Below are 20,000 nucleotides of genomic sequence, written 5' to 3'. Positions count from 1 at the left end.
ATGTCGAAGTGTCCCTGGGCAAGACACTGAACCCCGAATTGCTCCCGATAGTTAGCTTAGATAGCTTAGCACCCTAGTGCTAAGCCTACCCTGCGTGGTAGCTGCTGCTATCGGCGTATGAATGTGTGTGTGACTGGGTGAATGTGTACAAAAACAATGTAAAGTGCTTTGAGTCTGTGATAAACGGAGATATAGCGCTATACAAGTCCATTTACCATTAACAAAACACTTCAAATCGGTAAATTTAACGTACTCACAATATGCTAAAAAATTGATACGGTTATCAACGTCTTTGCGAATGAGGGACACTCCTCAACTGATCTTTCGAGTATAAATAAAGGTTGAATGAAAATGAAATGGAAAATATATCGGGATATTTATTTTGGTGATACAAATTTCGAGCTCCCAAAAACGATATTGTTAAAGATTATTTTTTTTGCATTTGGAAAAATTTGCCCCTTCCAAATATAAAGACAAATATCGCAACATATCGAAATAGCCTATGCATCGTATCGCAATGTTTCCTCATATAAATGATGCGTAGTGCTTATAGAAATCCTTGAAAATATCCAGCCCATACTCACATTGTCTCTGTCCGTTCTTTCAGGTTTGCTACAACCAGCGCTGTCAAGACATGAAGAGTATAAAAGTGTACGGACCAAAGGACTGCTCTGCCAAATGCAACAACCGCGGGGTGAGACTCCTGTTGACCTCGAGTCACAGCCATTCAGAGCGCTGCGTGCACTTTGAGGAAAAAACACAAAATCCAATGTCGAGACAGATTTGAACTTCTGGTATCAATAACTCTAAAATAATAACTGAGGAAAATACCATAAGATAATCAAAACCTTCACTCTGATACAGTCCAGTGCAGTTATTTGGGGCGACTGTGGCTCAGTTGGTAGAGCGGGTCGGCCGATGATCAAAGGGTTGGAGGTTCGATTCCCGCCATGCCACCTGTGTCATAGTTGTTGTGTCCTTGGGCAAGACACTTCACCCACCTTGCCTTGTGTGAATGTCGATAGTTAGCCTGCTATCGGTGTATGAATGTGTGTGTGAATGGTAACGTGGGAAAGGGAAACAGGTCTCCCTTGTAAAAGAGTCTTCGGTCTCAATGGGATTTACCTGTAGAAATTAAGGTTAAAAGAAAAAAAGTTATTAGTGTGTGGTTTCAGTAAAAATTAGATTGTAGCAAAGATGCATCGTTTGTGTTTAAATAACGTTTTGCTTATGAGTTATTGATCCTTGAAGTTTGAATCTGTCATTATCTTTCCAACTTTACTGCAGTCTGGAACTTTCGAGTTTATTCACAAAATGTTGTCTTTATTCTTGAAGTTTATAATGAAAGAAATTTGTTCTCCTTCTTTTCTCTTGTGGCCTCTATACTCTTTCGTAGAAGCAACGGTCTTTTCTTAAAAATAAGTATTTTTGCATGCCTGGATAAATAGCATGTTCTGTCCTTTGCCTTAACATTTTATCCAAGGAGATTCTACAGTAAACTATTAATCAATGAATATTTTATTGAATATTACTGCCTTCTCGATTAAAAGTGTATATTAATATGTTTTTCCTATTGTTTGTGTATCTGATGTGTACTTGACTAGCTGTGAATGTGATGTCTTTTCAGGTCTGTAACCATGAGGGTAAATGCCACTGTTCCCCGGGCTGGGCCCCTCCTTACTGTGACGTGAAGCAGTCAGAGCTGCCTGAAGGTAAAACTCATGTTGTGCTATTAACCACCAATACCATGTGACTGTGTCCATTCACCCTATACTGTGTTGTTCACAGAGATGTAATATAGTAGGGGAAGGTGGGGTGATTTGTGCATTTTGGAAGTTGCAAAACCCATTGTTTCTAGAAAACCGTGGAAGAAATTGGAAATGTGACCACATATTTAAGAAGAGCCATCCATTTGACTCATCCTGTAAAGAAGGGAGACACAAGGAATAAGATATAAGCACATTTAAGCTCAAAAAACTGTGTTTTGCCTTTCAAAGTAAAATTTCCATGATCAAGGTTTTTTGATTATTGTGTCTGAACAATTATAGACACGTTTGAAAACATTTGACACATGTTTTAGTGCTTTGGTATGCTACACTTTGAGTCTATATAATTAGCACAATGTCAACCCTAAATTGCTGCATCATGCCTATTATCCAAAATTCTGGGGATGGGGTGATTTGTGCGCAAGGGCCTGGGTGAGTTATAAGTAAGTAAGTAAGTAAAATGTATTTATAAAAGCACATTTATGACAGTTTGCACTGTCCAAAGTGCTGTACATAGTGCATTCAGTAGGTAAACAATGAAGGTAAAATAACAATAACCAAAATAAAAGACGTAAAGCCCATACATCCACATAAACACAGATAGTAGTGCAGAGGTAAGTAAGTAGTGCAGAGGTTAATGGGGAGGAAACACCAGGGTGTACATATGGGTTTTGAGCCTTGATTTAAAGGCAGAAATGTAGGGGGAATCACATTTGTCAGGTGGCAGTTGGTTCCACAAGCACGGAGCAACTAGTGCAAAGTACATTTCTGAGAGTTGTGCCAGTGGCATGGCTGTATACGCTGGTCACCAAAAGAAAGTGATTGTCTACAGTAGCTCAGAAGAGAGTGACATCTCAATTCCACTTAACGACACCACTGATGAGAGTTCAGATGGCCAGAAAGATGATGATGGTGACTTTGTCATTGTGACACAATGACGCACAAATCACCCCACGTAGTGGGGTGATTTGTGCGACAAGACAACTTTTTTTCCGAAAGCTATATTTCTTAAACAGTTTATTCCAGATCCAAAGTTTTTATTGCCAGGGATGCACAACATCCTGAAATATATGTACATATTTGAGTTGGAGACATAACTGTCAAGGCCTCACTTTAAAATCACTTTGAGTAAAAAGTTGCACAAATCACCCCACCTTCCCCTATATATAAATTTTTTTTTTCACAATAAATTAATTGTCGTTTTATCTATTTGTTTTATACAACACACACCTGCATCATCACAACAAGGACATACAAAAAAAAATTCAATAAATAAACAAAAAATAAATGAAAAAAGGAAAGATTTATCCCATATACCAAACATAAAAAACAATAACATTAAAAATAAAATAAAATAAAATAAAATAAAATAAAATAAAATAAAATAAAATAAAATAAAATAAAATAAAATAAAATAAAATAAAATAAAATAAAATAAAATAAAATAAAATAATAAACAAAAAAAGGCAAATTCATCCCATATTCTCACCCGTCATAATAGTCACATGATGTACTACATGACGTTCTAACTGTACATTTCTCTAACAATCTGTGTCTCTGTTCTGTTGAGCTCCAAACAGATGCTGCTTTAGACTTAGTGGAATTCCCCTAAAACAGTCAAATGTCTGTACAGATGTAGTAATGATGTTACAGTGTTGCTTCCGCAGTGAGTGACGCACTGTTTGCTGTTATGTGTAGAGTTGATCTGTATCCAATTTATTTTTTTATTAATTTAAACTAATTCTTTCACATTTTTACTCTTTCCAGCCGTGGCTTAAATACTGTTATTGTACGGATAGGTATGTTAATCTGTGCTATGCTCTCATGTATGTAAGGCAAGGCAAGGCAAGGCAAGGCAAGTTTATTTCTATAGCACAAGTCAGAAACAAGGCCATTCAAAGTGCTTTACAGGGGGGCAAGAAATACATCAAGATTAAAATAGACATGAGAAAAGCAAATAAAAAATATGAAACATGACTTTAACCTATTTCCGTGGGACTCTAACTTTATTATTTATTTATTAATTATTGTTTGTATTTACCAAACAGGAATAGAAATAAAACTTTAAATTAAATATTTATTTATTTAAAAAAATAAATTAAGATGCACAGGTATGTACGAATGTATGTAGACATATTAGAGTTGGACGGTATCCAATTTTTTATCCCTTTAAAACTTGTGTGTGTGTGTGTGTGTGTGTGCGTGTGTGTGGCGTGTGTGTGTGTGTGTGTGTGTGTGTGTGTGTGTGTGTGTGTGTGTGTGTGTGTGTGCGGCGTGTGTGTGTGTGTGTGTGTGTGTGTGTGTGTGTAGCAGATGCAGGTGTACCGGTGTTAGCGGTGTCCCTGGCGGTTGGATCACTCCTGCTCTTGGTCGTGGTTATCGGCACGGTGATGTGTTGCATCAGAAAGAGACGACCTGCAAAGAGGTATGAACAGATGTTATTGAGTGTGTGTGTGTGTGTGTGTGTGTGTGTGTGTGTGTGTGTGTGTGAGTGAGAGAGTGAGTGAGTGAGTGAGTGTGTGTGTGTGTGTGTGTGTGTGTGTGTGAGCGAGTGTGAGTCAGTGAGTGAGTGAGTGCGTGTGTGTGTGCATGTGAGTGAGTGAGTGTGAGTGAGTGAGCGTGTGTGTGCGTGCGAGGGAGCGAGTGAGTGTGTGCGTGCGTGAATGCGTGCACGCGTGAGAGTGTGTGCGTGAGTGAGTGAGTGTGTGTTATTTTTTCTATTATCTGTATTTACTTTTTACTGTATTAACACATTTATTTCGTATCATAGGAGCTTCCAGTCTACCTCAGGACAGTCCAACCCAGTGTTCCGCTCCAGTAGTACTCGAGGCAGCCCCAGACTGGGTAACACACACATCAGCAGACCCATATTCCTGGAGTCTTCTGCCACCCAGGCCTGTCTCCCGCTGGCCTCCGCTACTGTAGGCCCCAATCCTGGAGCCCTCAAGCCCAGCCGAGCAGCTCCTCAGGTGGGCAAAACATTTTAACAATATAATGGTAAATGGTATAAGATTTTCTCAGCCCCAAAGCGCTTCACATTTTTTACTACATTCACCCATTCACACACACACACACACACACACACACACTCACAAAATAAAATGTTTTTTGAGATAATGGCCGTTAAAGATGGTTGTATAGGAGAAATATTCAGACGCAAACAGACAAGGTTTAGTCCAATAAACACCTAAATATTTAGGACCTTTTTTTATTTTTTATAAAAGAAAGAAGACGTGTAGGCCTAATGGAAGCAAAATAGACAGAAATATGAACATTGACCAGTGCTTGAAAAGACAATGTTTTTGTCTCATCTTTGTTTTTATGCCTTTCAGCCTCCTATGAAGGTGCCCGCTGTACCTCAACCAGCAAAGAACCACCAGGTAAGTTGATCTACTGTTTTGTCTTAAATGTGCCATTAAACACATATAGAACAACAGCCCTTATTGTTAATGTGCCCACAGTTTTCTGACCATAAATTAATGTTATTTTTTCTTCAGTTTGTGAGGCCGTTCATGCAGCCACCGCCTGCCTCAAGCAAGCCAAACTACACCGAGGTAGGAATGCACAGTGCAAACAGGATTCCGAAATATTGTCTATATTATACAAAATACAGCTCTGGAAAAAATTAAGAGACCATTCTGGATTTGTCTTCAATCTTCATCTCTACATTAATTATTGAAAATGCTCTTTAATGACAATATTTTTGGGGGAGCTTTTTGGTAGAAATGTTGTCAGTAGTTTGTAAAATGAATCCAAAATGTTCATTCTACTCAAACATTATGCCTATAAATAGTAAAACGAGAGACACTGAACATTTGGAGTGGTCTCTTAATTTCTTTCAGAGCTGTATGTTGAATTAACATACTCACTCTGTACTAAAATGTGGAGATTTGGGCCTGAGACAGTCAACAACACTACTAAATCCCCATTTAAATTGCTTTAAGCTTTAAAAAAAAAAGTGGTTTTGGGGTTTGGTTACTGTTTAAGCTTCCACCACTGGTATGACTGTGTGTGAATGAATGGAACCTGCAACCCTGTACAGCGCTTTGAGTGCCTAGAAAAGCGCTATATAAATCCAATCCATTGTTAAGCTCACTAGTTGTTTGCTTTGTTAAATAATATATTAATTGTTGTTGGTCTCTCTTGTTTTTCTCAGGCTAAGCCGCTCCCTCCATCCAGACCGCTGCCCCCACTCTCACCAAAGCCTGTAAGTCACTTCACATTGTTATGAGTCACACATTTAAAGGTGCAGTCAGTGATTCTGGAGAACGCTTATTGTCAAAATCACTTTTTTCGTCAAAATCAGTGAATATCTCCTCATGATCTGCTACCTGTCTGAACTGTGTGTGCGCTGAAAACAAAATCTGTTGTTAATACACAGCCTAGGTTCTGTAAACTGGTGTGTAAACACAGCCCACAGTAGCTTGCAACATGCCAGATTACAGAGTCTAGGCTGTGTATGTTTCATTTCCTTTTGTAGATTTCTTATCTTTATTTTCTTTTGTTATATTTGTAATTATGATGTTTTTAAATCATAGTGTTGTGTAATATTGTTGTTATTATTTGTCTATTTCGGTTTGACATAATGTCAAACAAGTGATTGTCTGTTGTCTATATTGTATGTTTCGGACCCCAGGAAGACTAGCTCTCACTCCGGTGTGTTGCTAATGGGGATCCTAATAAATCAAATCAAATCAAAATATTATCACTGGATTCTTTTTCAGCGCACACACAGTACAGACAGGCAGATCGTGAGGAGATATTCACTGATTTTGACAACAAGCGTTCTCCAGAATCACTGACTGACTCCACCTTTAACACCAAATTCTAGTTTGCCATTACCTCACATCTGACTAACATTAAACATGTTTCTCTTTAAGACCATGAAACCAAAGCCTCCGATGCCTCCTGTGAAGCCCAAACCCTCTGCCGTCCCGTCTCCCCTGCCACACACTCTGCTGGTATGTAATCAAGACTCACACACACGCACACACACACACACACACACACTCACACACACACACACACATAATCTCCAAACACACACACACACTGTGCATACACACACAGACAGTGAGATACCCACCCACACACACAGATAGACAGACAGACACACACACACACACACACACACACCCCCGCCCACCCCCTCACCATTCAAACATTCCTAACATTATTTAGAGCGCTCACGTTTATAAAGCCATCTGTCTGTGGTTAAGGACTCGGGCTCACAACATAGCAGAGCAGTGAATAACCTCTGACTCAGTAGTTCCTACGGACACCACTGAATAATTACAGGGTTTCATAAATACAGGCTTTTAAAAGGGTGAAATTCAAGCACTTTTCCAGCATTTTTCAAGATAAAAATAACTTTTTAAAGGACCCTGAAGCTTTGAATATAATGTATACTGACAATCGCCTAATACAGCTATTAAAGAAACACATTGATTTTCCATAAAAATATAAAAATAAAATAGAATATGGAATAAAATTTACAAATTGAAAGAGACGTATCCTGTGTATTTCTGTAGCACATTGTGAGTCGCTGGGTCACTAATGTAAGAAAAAAACAATCTTTTTTTATTTAAAATTTTTATTGAAAAATTACAATAATAAAATCTAATACATTTGATAATAGTTTTTAATGACATGGCATGTAGTAGCATGAAGTTACTGGTGGGGGGGGGGGGTGGAATCTGTTTTGTAGTACAAATTGTTTTGTGTAAACTAGTTAGTACTATACAGTAATTGGGTTCAGATTTCAAGCACATTTCAAATCTTGAAAAAACATGATTATAAATAAAGCTTTTTCCAACCGTTCCAGACTCTATACTAACCCTGTAACTGAGTGCAGTGTGTAATATGACATCATCAAGAAAGTTCTACAAAGTTCTAGAATGCAACGCTCCCTGGGTAACCCCAACCCTTTCGAATAATAACAGAAGCTACAGTGGCCTTCAAGGACAAGAACAATTCTACATTTTAAACAATGCACCTGATGACATTCCAACTATGACACTTTCAAGATGGCGGCACTAGGCCTTGGTCCAAAATATGCAGAAATATGGACATATATGAGACCCTTTCTTAGGGAAAAAAAATAATTCAAAAACATTTTTCAGCTATTATGCACTAAATTAAATGTACTTATGGATATTATAATTACTTTCTACAAAATCTGCTCGGAAATAAAACCAAAAATTCTACACACTGCAGGTTTAATAAACAGAAGTGTTTGTTAACATTGGTTGTTGTTTCTTTAGCTTGCAGGACGGGCGGCCCTGATGCCTCCAGGCCGTCCCAGATGACAGAGGGACTGACTGACCCATCCTGATGAAAACACTGACAGGCGACACTGACCGCCGTCACACACAGAAAGAAAGAGAAAACACTCTCAGTCCGGATTAAGACCTCTTAAAGTGGAAACCAGTGTGTGTGTGTGTGTGTGTGTGTGTGTGTGTGTGTGTGTGTGTGTGTGTGTGTGTGTGTGTGTGTGTGTGTGTGTGTGTGTGTGTGTGTGTGTGTGTGTGTGTGTGTGTGTGTGTGTGTGTGTGTGTGTGTGTGTGTGTGTGTGTGTGTGTGTGTGTGTGTGTGTGTGTGAGAGAGAGAATAGATCAAGGTATTCCGGTGAAACCAGAGCCACTGATAGCCTGAGCTGTGTGTACTATGAGGATTAAACAGCGTCTGTGTCTTTGTTTATGTAAAGACTTCAGTGTTGATGAGAAACTGAAGACTTGATTGACAGACCCAATCGTCTGTCCTGTACAATTGACCAATGGCTACACTGCCATCATGATTTTATTATTATTATTTGTTTATGTGTTTATTTGTTGCTTTTTTTAAAGGCGAGACACTGCAGGTGAATAGGGTGACATTTTTAACTTATAATTTTTTCTTAACCTTTATTTATACCGGTAAATCCCATTGAGACCGAAGACTCTTTTGCAAGGGAGACCTGAAATATCAATAAATAATGATATGATAATAGAACTTTGCCAGTTGATTACAACAGTAAAACAATATTTTTTTGTATGACAACTTTTTTAGAAATATTTGAAAAAAATATGCAACTTTGGTAATATCTAACTACTTAGCCATAAATGTGCATCTCTTTTTGAAAAAAAATAATAATCTAGATGTTGGAAAAAGCCATTATTACATGTTTACAGCAAATGGATGTCCAAAGTTTTACAGAGAACATATTTGGATAAAGCCTATTTCATCTTTTCAATCGTTTTTTCAATGATTATGGAAAGTTAAGTTTATGTAAGTGCTTTAGAAGTTGAGATTTCTGGTTCAGAGAATGGAAAAATATTTATGTTGAGATAATGGCCGTTAAAGATGGTTGTACAGGATAACAGACAAGATTTAGTCAAATAAACACCTGAATGTACATTGTGGACCATTTATTTATACTAGTAGCCTATGAAAGAAGACATGTTATGGAAGATAAATAGACAAAAAAAATCTGAACATTGACCAGTGCCTGCAGTGTCTTACTTTAAGGGAAATGTCTCTCTGCCTTGATCCTTGGATATGTGAACACGTTTGTGAGGCGATTGCACATTTAGTGCTTTTACTGTTTTACCGACTGTTACTCTTTCCCTACATGCTTTTTGGTACGGCTTTTTCAAGAGAAACAATGTTGTTAAGGGATTTTTAAAATGTTGCACCAACTTGGGCACTTTATAGATTTTTTAATTGAGGACATAGCACAACGGTTATGACCTGTTCTTGTACTAACTAGTCTAAGTGCATTGTTACACATTTTGTCTGTGTATGTTGACTTAATGATGGCCTAAACGTTGATTACAACTCAAGGGATTTTTTAGGCTTTTGCAAAAATGTCCGTCCGTAGGTCTACGTAGGCTATATGAATGTAAACTTATTCCCTGCTGTGGCAATCTAATCGTATTGTATTATATTGATTGATTGATTGATTGATTATTGCAGACATTTTAATGTTGCCATGTTCAAGTTGCACATCTCAAATAAAGTTTATAAAAAAAAATGTGTGGTTGTGGGTCCATAGCAACAGTCTGTTACTCACATAGCAACTGGGTCATCATCGAAAAGTAACATGGCTGTGTAATAGCCTAAAAATGTGAATTAATAAACTGTATTTTTATTTGTATGTTGTTTTCAAGCAACTTCTAGTTTAAAAGACCGTTGCCTAATTGGGGAAATAAATTTGTATTTGCAACGTAAAAAAAATAGTGAATAATCAGTTGACAGTCAATTTTTTAGACCAAATCAACATTTGAAAACACAATAGCAACAAACTAAATATCCATATTTATTTTAAGACCTTGATGGGGAGCCTGAATAGTGTTTAAATCACACAGTTTACGGTGTAGGCTATTTACAATTTCACTCAAGGCAAGGCAAGTTTATTTATATAGCACAAGCCCATTCAAAGTGCTTTACAGGGGCAAGATTAAAATACATAATACACATTAGAAAAGCCAATGAACAGAAATAAAACATTTAAAAACTACTTTTTCTCTTTTTCTATCGGGACCAGACGGAGCCTTGCCCTGAAGCGTTGCCATGGAGGTCTCCTAGCAACACCTCAAACAACCTGTTGTAGAGTGTTGGCTAGAATAGAAGCTAAAGCTAACCAGCTAGCCTCAGTAAAATAAAACCAAACTTTCCACAAGCTGATGTTTCGCTTTAGGAAATAATGCAACGAGAACTGAACGAAGAGGAGCTGCAGGATCTGTACGCGTGGATAGACAAGATCCCGCTGTCCCGACCCAAGAGACACATCACACGAGACTTCAGCGACGGAGGTATAGTTACTATAGGCTATTAGCCCGTATAAAGTGCATTTTTTTAGCTATATTTATTGTGCTGTTTGTATGATTATTATTAGCCTACAATATTCTTATTCTAATGTCTCCTATGCTCCTTCATAATGGCCTCAAATGAATTACCTGGTGTAAAGCCTAATGGACTTTTGTTAAAGTACATTGATGCCAAATTGTTCTAAAGCTATAGGCCTATTTTTAAAGTCAGTTAGCCCGTTGGCTAACAATATGATATCATAGCCTACATGTTGATGTATTTGCTTGTGCACTGACCATCTCCTCTCTGCCTACCCCCCCCCCCCCCCTGCCTGTGTGTGTGTGTGTGTGTGTGTGTGTGTGTGTGTGTGTGTGTGTGTGTGTGTGTGTGTGTGTGTGTATCTATCTATCTATCTATCTATCTATCTATCTATCTATCTATCTATCTATCTATCTATCTCTCTCTCTCTCTATTCTGTCTGTCTGTCTCTCTGCCTACCCCCTGTCTGTCTGTCTGTCTGTCTGTCTGTCTGCCTGCCTGTCTCTCTGCCTACCCCCCCTGTCTCTCTCTCTGTCTGTCTGTTTGTAGTGATGGCCGCTGAGCTGGTGAAGCATTTCTTCCCAAAGCTGGTCGACCTGCACAACTACATCCCTGCAAACTCCACACAGCAGAAGCTCAGTAACTGGAGCCTCCTCAACAGGCAAGAAGAGATAGACCTTTGTTTGTTTGGTTGGGTTTAAATTGATTGACAAACACACACACGGGCGCACAGACACACACACACACACACACACACACACACACACACACATAAACACGCGCACACACGGGCGCACAGACACACACACACACACACACACACAGGGGCGTGCACACATACACACAGGCGCACACACACACACCCACACGGGCAAATAGACACACACACACACACAGGGGCACAGACACAAAGACACACACACAAACACACACACACACACGGGCAAAAAGACACACACTCTCAAACACACAGGCATACAGACACTGGGGCACAGACACAAAGACACACACGCACACGCACACACACACACACACACACACACACACACACACACACGGAAGCTACAATTAACTTGGATGCATGCGATGAAGGTAAAGTTACAGCTAAGCATAGGCAGTGCAGCGGTCACAAAGCCTTACAGATCCTTTAGAAGTCACAGGCATAATTCTAAAATCCGGCCTTAACTATTGGTAATAAAAAATTATGTTATCTTTAAAAGTATTTAGTAGGATCTAACTAAACAACAAAAAATGTGACCCGCCCAATTTGCTATCTAACCATCTGAATAACAGCTATTGCTCTTCAAGGCAAGGCAAGTTTATTTCTATAGCACAATTCAGACACAAGGCCATTCAAAGTGCTTTACAGGGGCATGAAATACATCAAGATTAAAATACATTGAGCATAGAATAGCCATAAGAAAAGCGAATTCAGTAACATTTTGCTACAGACACTGAAACTAGAACATTAGTTGATCTCAGCCCTGGGCCTCTGTGTGTCTGCTGTGATCTTTAATGTATTTAATTTAAACCTGCAGTGAGTAGAATTTTGTGTTTTATTTCCTAGCAGAGTTTGTAGAAAATAATTATAATATCAAGTACATTTAATTTAGTGCATAATAGCTGAAAACATTTTTTAGAATTTTTTTTTCCCCCTTAGAAAGGGTCTCATATATGTCCATATTTCTCCATACCTTGGACCAAGGCATTGGCGCCGCCATGTTGGAAGCGTCATAGTTGGAATGTCATCAAGTGCATTGTTTATAAATTAGAATTGTTCTTGTCCTTGAAGGCCACTGTAGCTTCTGTTATTATTCAAAAGGGATGGGGTTACCCAGGGAGCGTTCCATTCTAAAACTCTCTACAATTTTCTAGAACTTTCTTGATGATGTCATATTACACACTGCACCTTTAATTTAAACCTGCAGTGTGTAGAATTGTGGGTTTTATTTCCTAGCAGATTTTGTAGAAAGTAATTATAATATCCATAAGTACATTTAATTTAGTGCATAATAGCTGAAAAAAAATTTGAATTATTTTTTTTCCCTTAGAAAGGGTCTCATATGACTTCCGGTTGGCAAATGTGGTGAGCGGACGCACGAGAGAAGGCTCCCAGTCTACTTTTTGCTATATTCGTTTTTATCAAGCTTTCTTCCCAGTGCTTTTGACATTAGTGAGTTTTATTAAGTGTTTCAACTTAAAATGAGCAATTCTAAGTTTGCTAAATCAGGTTGCAGTGCACAAACCCCAGCTACACGCGCTGCTACTAGCGCCGCAAGTAAGCTAGCAACGTTCTCAGCTAACAGCCCTCCGACAGCGACAAAAACTTCAGGACCGGGAGCAACCATGGATACCGCTGTCATTTCTAAGGATCAACTGGCTGCAGAATTTGCGAAGCAGAGAACCACACTAAGGGATGATGTTTCTCTTCTGATTCAAGAATCTACAAAGCCACTACAAGCCTCGCTGGACTCACTCCAAACAACAGTGAACACATTCCAACAGCGCCTCACCTCAGTGGAGTCTGTGTCCGGTGATAACTTTGAACGTGTATGCGCTGCGGAGTCTAGCATTAAGACGCTCCAAGCCCAAAACCAATCTCTCTTGACTCGGCTCGATGACCTAGAAAACCGATCGCGGAGAGCCAATCTCCGTATACTACACATACCAGAAGGCAGCGAAGACGGCAAGGACCCGGTTAAATTCATGTCTGAGCTGCTGATGCAGGTGATGGGCCCCGACGTCTTCACTGCGCCGCCCGAACTGGAGAGAGCCCACCGGTCCCCGACCTTCAGATCTGGACAAGGAAAGCCTCCGCGCACATTCCTGGTTTGTTTCTCCCGATTCCAACAGAAGGAAGCCGCGCTGCGCTGGGCAAGGAATCACGAACTGCGGTACGGAGGAACTGTCATAAGGATGTTTCAAGATCACAGCGCAGCTCTCGCTAAAAAGCGAGCTGCATTTAACGGGATAAAACAAGCCCTTTACCAAAAGAACGTCCGGTTCCACCTGATCTACCCTGCCAGGCTGCGCGTGACACACGGGGACGACGTGCTCACCTTCGACTCACCTGATGAAGCCCAGAGGTTCTACGATCAGAGGATTAAAGAGTAAAAATTCAGCAGCGTTTACCTTCACTATGGACTGGAGACGGACAGTAAATATTGCACACTCTACTGTGTACGTTGCCTTTGCAGTTAGTCTGTCATACGCCCTGGATTTTAAGGTACTGTGCTTTCATCCACGCTACGTTTTGGGATAACATGTTTAGAAGGGATAAAAAAAAAAAAAAAAAAAAAAGTGGCCCGGATCTTGTGTTACTCTGTGTGCTACTGCTTTCATTCATGTTATGTTTGGGCTAATTAGGGGGAACAAAAGAGAAGGGGAGGGGGACACATAGCTTTCCCATTACATGGATGTGCCATATATATATTTATATATATATATATATTTTTTTTTTACACCTAATTATTACTTTATAATATTTTTGTCCCCTCAGCCCTGCTTTTGCCTTCATGGCCTTTGTGTAAAGCTTGTTTATATATTATTACTGGGAGCCTTCTTAGCTAGAAGCAAGAAGATGATGTTCTACCAGAAGTTTTTGGAAATAGTGTTATGCCTGCAGCTTGCCTCAGGGAGAGGAACAAGTATAGGCTTAGTTTTAGTTATGTCTGTGTCTATGTCTGGGGTATGGGACAGGGTTATGGGATGGTACACCACTAGAATTTATTTTTTATTTTTTTATTTCTTTATCTCACTCTTTCTTAATGAGGTTATCCATGGAGCTGTACACATTTTTGTTGTGACCATTTATTTGCTTTACAGTTATTATAACAATTTTACCCTTTTTCTGATTTAAACATGGAACAAAGAACTAATGTAAGAAAGGCTGATGTAAGATTTATTAGCTGGAACGTAAAAGGCTTAAATGGGCCTGTAAAAAGAGCTAGAATATTCAATCACCTTAAATATTTAAAATGTGAAATTGCATTTCTTCAAGAAACTCATTTGTTGTTGAAAGATCAAATTAGACTCAGGAAAGCTTGGGTGGGACATGTGTTCCACTCAAGTTTCGATTCCAAAACACGTGGGACCGCTATATTGATACATAAAAAAATCCAGTTCAGTGCTACCACTGTTATTTCTGACCCACAGGGGCGCTTTGTCATGGTCTCTGGGCTACTTTTCCACAAGCCTGTCGTTTTGGTTAATATATATGCCCCAAACTGGGATGATGATAAATTCATGGGTAAAGTTTTCTCATTAATACCAGACATAAACTCACAACAATTCATTTTAGGGGGTGATCTGAATTGCACAATTAACCCAATATTGGACCGCTCTAATCCTAAATCTACAGATCCTTCAAAAATGGCCAAATCTTTATCTTTTCTTATGGATCAAATAGGAGGTGTTGACCCCTGGCGCTCTCTTTCTCCACTTGGTCAATCCTACTCCTTCTCTTCCCCGGTTCACCACTCATACAGCAGAATAGACTACTTTTTTATTGATAGAAACCTTCTTCCCTTTGTCACAAAAGCTGATTATTCAACCATAGTTGAATCTGATCACGCCCCTGTTTTATTAGATCTTGTGTTTCCTCCTAACAATTCGGAACGTCCTCCTTGGAAATTAGACAAAACCTTACTGGCTGATAGTTCATTCTGTGATTTGATAAACAAAGAAATTGACAACTTTATAGTTTCCAACAAAAAAGATGACATCTCCTCCTCATTGCTTTGGGAGACACTGAAGGTTGTGATCAGAGGTGAGATTATATCATATTCAGCAAGAATCAATAGAATGCGTAGACTTGAACAAGACCAGCTTATTAAATCAATTAGCACAGTAGACTCTCAGTACTCTTCGTCTCCATCCCCTGAACTCTATAAAAAAAAGCTTGACCTTCAAACTCAATACAACCTGTTGTCAACCGGTAAAACAGAAAAAATGTTGTTAAAATCACGTGGATATGCTTATGAGCATGGAGAAAAAGCTGGCCGCCTTCTAGCACACCAACTTAAGGCCCAATCTGTTTCTCAACAAATCTCACAAATAAGGAAACCAAATGGGGATTTAACTACTGACCCGGGAGAAATTAATGAAACATTCACCTCATTTTATTCTAACCTGTATACATCAGAGGCGACCAATGATAGAACTGATATGGAACATTTCTTTTGCAATCTTGAAGCTCCTTCCATAAAGGTAACGGATAAGACAAAGACCGAACTCCCATTACAACTGTCTGAAATTATTAACGCAATAATGGCAATGCAAAGTGGTAAGACACCTGGCCCCGACGGCTACCCAATAGAATTTTTTAAAACTTTTTCTAAGAAACTATCCCCAATTCTACTTGAAATGTTTATAGAGTCTATGTCCCGTGGGTCATTACCACAAACTCTCACTGAGGCATCGATTATTCTCCTGCTTAAGCCAGGTAAAGAGAATACAGAATGTGGCTCATATCGACCCATTTCCCTCCTAAACAGTGATGTGAAGATCCTAGCTAAAGCGCTTGCCCTACGCCTAGAAACCACAATGACTGATGTGATCTCTGCTGACCAAACCGGTTTCATTCTGGGTCGACACTCATTTACAAATATCCGACGGCTTTTGAATATTATTCACTCCCCTGCGTCCAGTGAGGTACCTGAGGTGGTCATCTCACTGGACGCAGAGAAAGCTTTTGACAGTGCTCCCAAAATTCCTCTACTTGTTTCAATGTATCCCACTTTACCTTCCTAGGTCTTTCTTTAAATGTATTGATAGCGCTTTTATTTCTTTTATTTGGAATGGCAAGAACCCTAGGGTACGTTTAGAGCTTCTACAGAGGCCTAAATTACAGGGAGGCCTAGCTCTTCCTAATCTTTTCTACTACTACTGGGCTGCAAATGTTCAAAAAATAATGTTTTGGCTTCATACTCCGGATACAGACTGGTGCCAGTATGAAGCTACATCATGCATCTCAACGTCTCTCACGGCTCTGGTCACTTCCAGTCTTCCCGTTTCTACTACCCAGTTCACAAACAACCCAATTGTCATCAATACTTTGAAGATCTGGTTTCAAATGAGACGGTTCTTTGGTTTCAAACAAACTCTTAGCTTAAGCCCTATATGCAACAACCATCTTTTCCCCCCAGCTAAATTAGATGCTACATTCTCTTTTTGGCGGAGACAAGGCATTTCTAAATTTAAAGATATGTACATAAATTGTGTATTTGCCAGCTTTAATGACTTATCACAAAAATTTGGCCTTCCTCGATCTAGCCTGTTTCGATATTTTCAAGTACGCCACTTCCTTATGAGCCATGACCCCAACTTTCCAAATGTATCTTCAGTGTCAGGCTTAGATGATCTGCTAGAATCCCCATTCAATTCGAAAAGGCTAATTTCTAGAATACATGATTGTATAGCTTCTCTTAAAACCATAACCATCGCGAAGATAAGGGCGGACTGGGCGGATGAATTGGGGGAAGACATGGAAGATGACATGTGGAAATGTGCTTTACTAAGAGTGAATGACAGCACTTCTTGTGCAAAATTAAGTATAATACAATTTAAAGTTTTACACCGGACTCACTTTTCCAAAGCAAGATTAGCTAAAATATATCCTGATTCTGATGCTAGTTGTAACAGATGTCATCACACCCCTGCCAATTTAACCCATATGTTCTGGTCATGCCCTGCTCTGGTCACTTACTGGTCTATGATTTTTAAAACATTATCTGAGGCGCTCAATACTGATTTCCAACCAAATGCAGCAGCAGCTATATTTGGTATCACAGATCGTACACATTCTATAGTAAGAAAAAGTTATAAAAACATATTGGCCTTTGTGACTCTGCTTGCACGCAGAAGAATATTATTACATTGGAAATCAAAAAACCCTCCCAAAGCGTCTTTGTGGATGTGTGACCTGATGCACTTTATACAATTAGAGAAAATTAAATACTCGCTTAGGGGGTCAAGGGACAAATTCTACTCCACCTGGGATCCGGTTTTGAAATACATAGGGAAACTCAAAACTATACCTGATACCCCATAGCAATATTTCTTGCATCAGGGCCCTATATCATGTAGCGTACAGTAGTTTTTTTTTTTTTTTTTTTTTTTTTTTTTCCCTTTTCTTTTCTTTTCTTTTGGTTTAATTACCGATTTGGTCACTTCTGGGCCAATCCAATTATAAAACAGTTTTTCGGATAGAGTACCGTATGTATGCATGATGCATTGTCTGTGTAATTACGATGTGGATTGATGCTGGCATGTCAGCCTATAATGTAGAGTGTTTGTGAATATGCATGTGAACAAGTACATGGTGACATTTGGCACGACTAAGTATGATGACCTTGCTTACTATTTTATTTATTTATTTTTACTGTATTTACTTTTCTATTTTCTTCTTGTTAGTCTAAGTGTGTGTACTACATGTTCAAGGGGGTGGGGTGGGTGGGATACTGTTGTTCGTATGTGTATGTAAACAAAAAACAACAAAAAACTATGGATATGTCTGCTAAAATGTATGCTCAGAATATGAATGTGTTCATAAACATTTCCAAATAAAAAGAATTATAAAAAAAAAAGAAAGGGTCTCATATATGTCCATATTTCTGCATATTTTAAGGTGCAGTGTGTAATATGACATCATCAAGAAAGTTCTACAAAGTTCTAGTATGCAACGCTCCCTGGGTAACCCCACCCCTTTCGAATAATAACAGAAGCTACAGTGGCCTTCAAGGACATGAACAATTCTAAATTTTAAACAATGCACCTGATGACATTCCAACTATGACACTTTCAAGATGGCGGCACTAGGCCTTGGTCCAAAATATGCAGAAATATGGACATATATGAGACCCTTTCTAAGGGAAAAAATAATTATTAAAAAAAAAATGTTCAGCTATTATGCACTAAATTAACTGTACTTATGGATATTATAATTACTTTCTACAAAATATGCTAGGAAATAAAACCCAAAATTCTACACACTGCAGGTTTGAAGGTATTCAATTAAAAGTTTATATATGCACATGTAGTATGCTTTTCTTTTCTATGCACATTGTAAAGCACTTATATCTAACCATCTGAATAACAGCTATATCTCTGTCTGTAACATTTAGCTACAGACACTGAAACTAGAACATTAGTCTAGCAGAGCCAGTGGGCCTCTCTGTGTGTGTGTGTCTGCTGTGAGAACCAGTCCAACACACTCCCACTCCTCCTCTGATCTATGGCTCACTGCCAGACACAGAGAGTTATGGCTCTTCCCTGTAAAACACACACACACACACACACACACACACACACACACACACACACACACACACACACACACACACACAGGCCCCTATGGAGTCTGTCAGCTCCAGTTAAATCACTTCCAATGTGCTTTTACTATTACTAATACTTGTTACTATTTTCTTAAGATAATTTTTTTGGCATTTTCAAGCTTTATTAGACAGGACAGACAGAGTTGAAATGGGGAGACAGAGAGAGAGAGAGAGAGAGAGAGAGAGAGAGAGAGAGAGAGAGAGAGAGAGAGAGAGAGAAAGAGAGAAAGAGAGAGAGAGAGAAAGAGAGAGAAAGAGAGAGACAGAGAGAGAGGGAACATCTGGTTTGTTATTTGTTATGTATTTGTTTTGGATTAGACTGTATTTTTTAGTTTGAGGTGGAGTCAGTGATTCTGGAGAACGCTTGTTGTTGAAGTCACTTTTTGTCAAAGTCAGTAAATATCTCCTCATGATCCGCTACCTGTCTGTACTGTGTAAGCGCTGAAAACGAATCCAGTGTTAATACACAGCCTAGGCTCAGTAAACTGGTATGTTAACAAAGTGTATGTAAACAAAGAGTCCGACCATATAGCTAGCAACATACAGTACCTACTTACAGAGCCTAGGCTGTGTATTAACCTCAGATTTGTACAGACAGGTAGCGGATCATGAGGAGATATTCACTGATTTTGACAAAAAGTGATTTTGACAACAAGCGTTCTCCAGAATCACTGACTCCACCTCTCAATCTGCTGTTCCTATTATGATGACATTTTTCAGACATTCAGAAACATCTGTTCTGTTCAGTTTTTTGGTTTAATTTTGTATCAGAGTGTATTTTCAGTTTGATTCAGTTATTCTGGAAAACCCCCTTGTAGTCCAAATCACTTAATGTCAAACCAGAGAATATCTCCTCACGATAGACCACCTGTACCTAGTGTGTTTGTGCTGAAGAAACAAACCCAGTGTTAATACACAGCCTAGGCTCTGTAAATGGGCATGTTTTCAGCTATGGTGGCCCCCCTTTGTTTAAATTCCATTTGATTACATTCCAGTTTACAGAGCCTAGGCTGTGTATAAACACTGGATTTTTTTCAGCACACACACACAGTACAGCCAGGTAGCGGATCATGAG

General features: G+C 39.0%; 2 protein-coding genes across 3 annotated transcripts in view; both read left to right on the top strand.

Moving 5' to 3' along the window:
• The window catches only part of adam8a (ADAM metallopeptidase domain 8a), a 23,558-nt gene extending 15,248 nt beyond the window's left edge, over positions 1–8,310 (top strand). For both annotated transcript variants that reach the window (XM_080036278.1, XM_080036277.1), the window contains exons 17-25: positions 608–694; positions 1,628–1,712; positions 4,077–4,191; positions 4,537–4,735; positions 5,099–5,146; positions 5,264–5,320; positions 5,923–5,973; positions 6,647–6,727; positions 8,030–8,310. In XM_080036278.1, the coding sequence (XP_079892404.1) occupies positions 608–694; positions 1,628–1,712; positions 4,077–4,191; positions 4,537–4,735; positions 5,099–5,146; positions 5,264–5,320; positions 5,923–5,973; positions 6,647–6,727; positions 8,030–8,074 (768 nt within the window). In that variant the 3' untranslated portion in view covers positions 8,075–8,310. The remainder of the gene's footprint in view (positions 1–607; positions 695–1,627; positions 1,713–4,076; positions 4,192–4,536; positions 4,736–5,098; positions 5,147–5,263; positions 5,321–5,922; positions 5,974–6,646; positions 6,728–8,029) is intronic.
• A 2,139-nt stretch (positions 8,311–10,449) lies between these two features.
• Positions 10,450–20,000, top strand: part of spef1 (sperm flagellar 1) — a gene marked incomplete at both ends in the record, with an annotated part of 20,961 nt that continues 11,410 nt past the window's right edge. Inside the window, 2 exons of the mRNA XM_080036824.1 lie at positions 10,450–10,558; positions 11,142–11,253. Of these exons, the coding sequence (XP_079892950.1) occupies positions 10,450–10,558; positions 11,142–11,253 (221 nt within the window). The remainder of the gene's footprint in view (positions 10,559–11,141; positions 11,254–20,000) is intronic.

The sequence above is a fragment of the Ammodytes marinus genome (genome assembly GCF_949987685.1).
Source record: "Ammodytes marinus genome assembly, chromosome: 11".
NCBI lineage: Eukaryota > Metazoa > Chordata > Actinopteri > Uranoscopiformes > Ammodytidae > Ammodytes > Ammodytes marinus.
The sequence above is the reverse complement of the archived record's forward strand: the minus strand, read 5'-3'. Positions and strand labels throughout refer to the sequence as shown.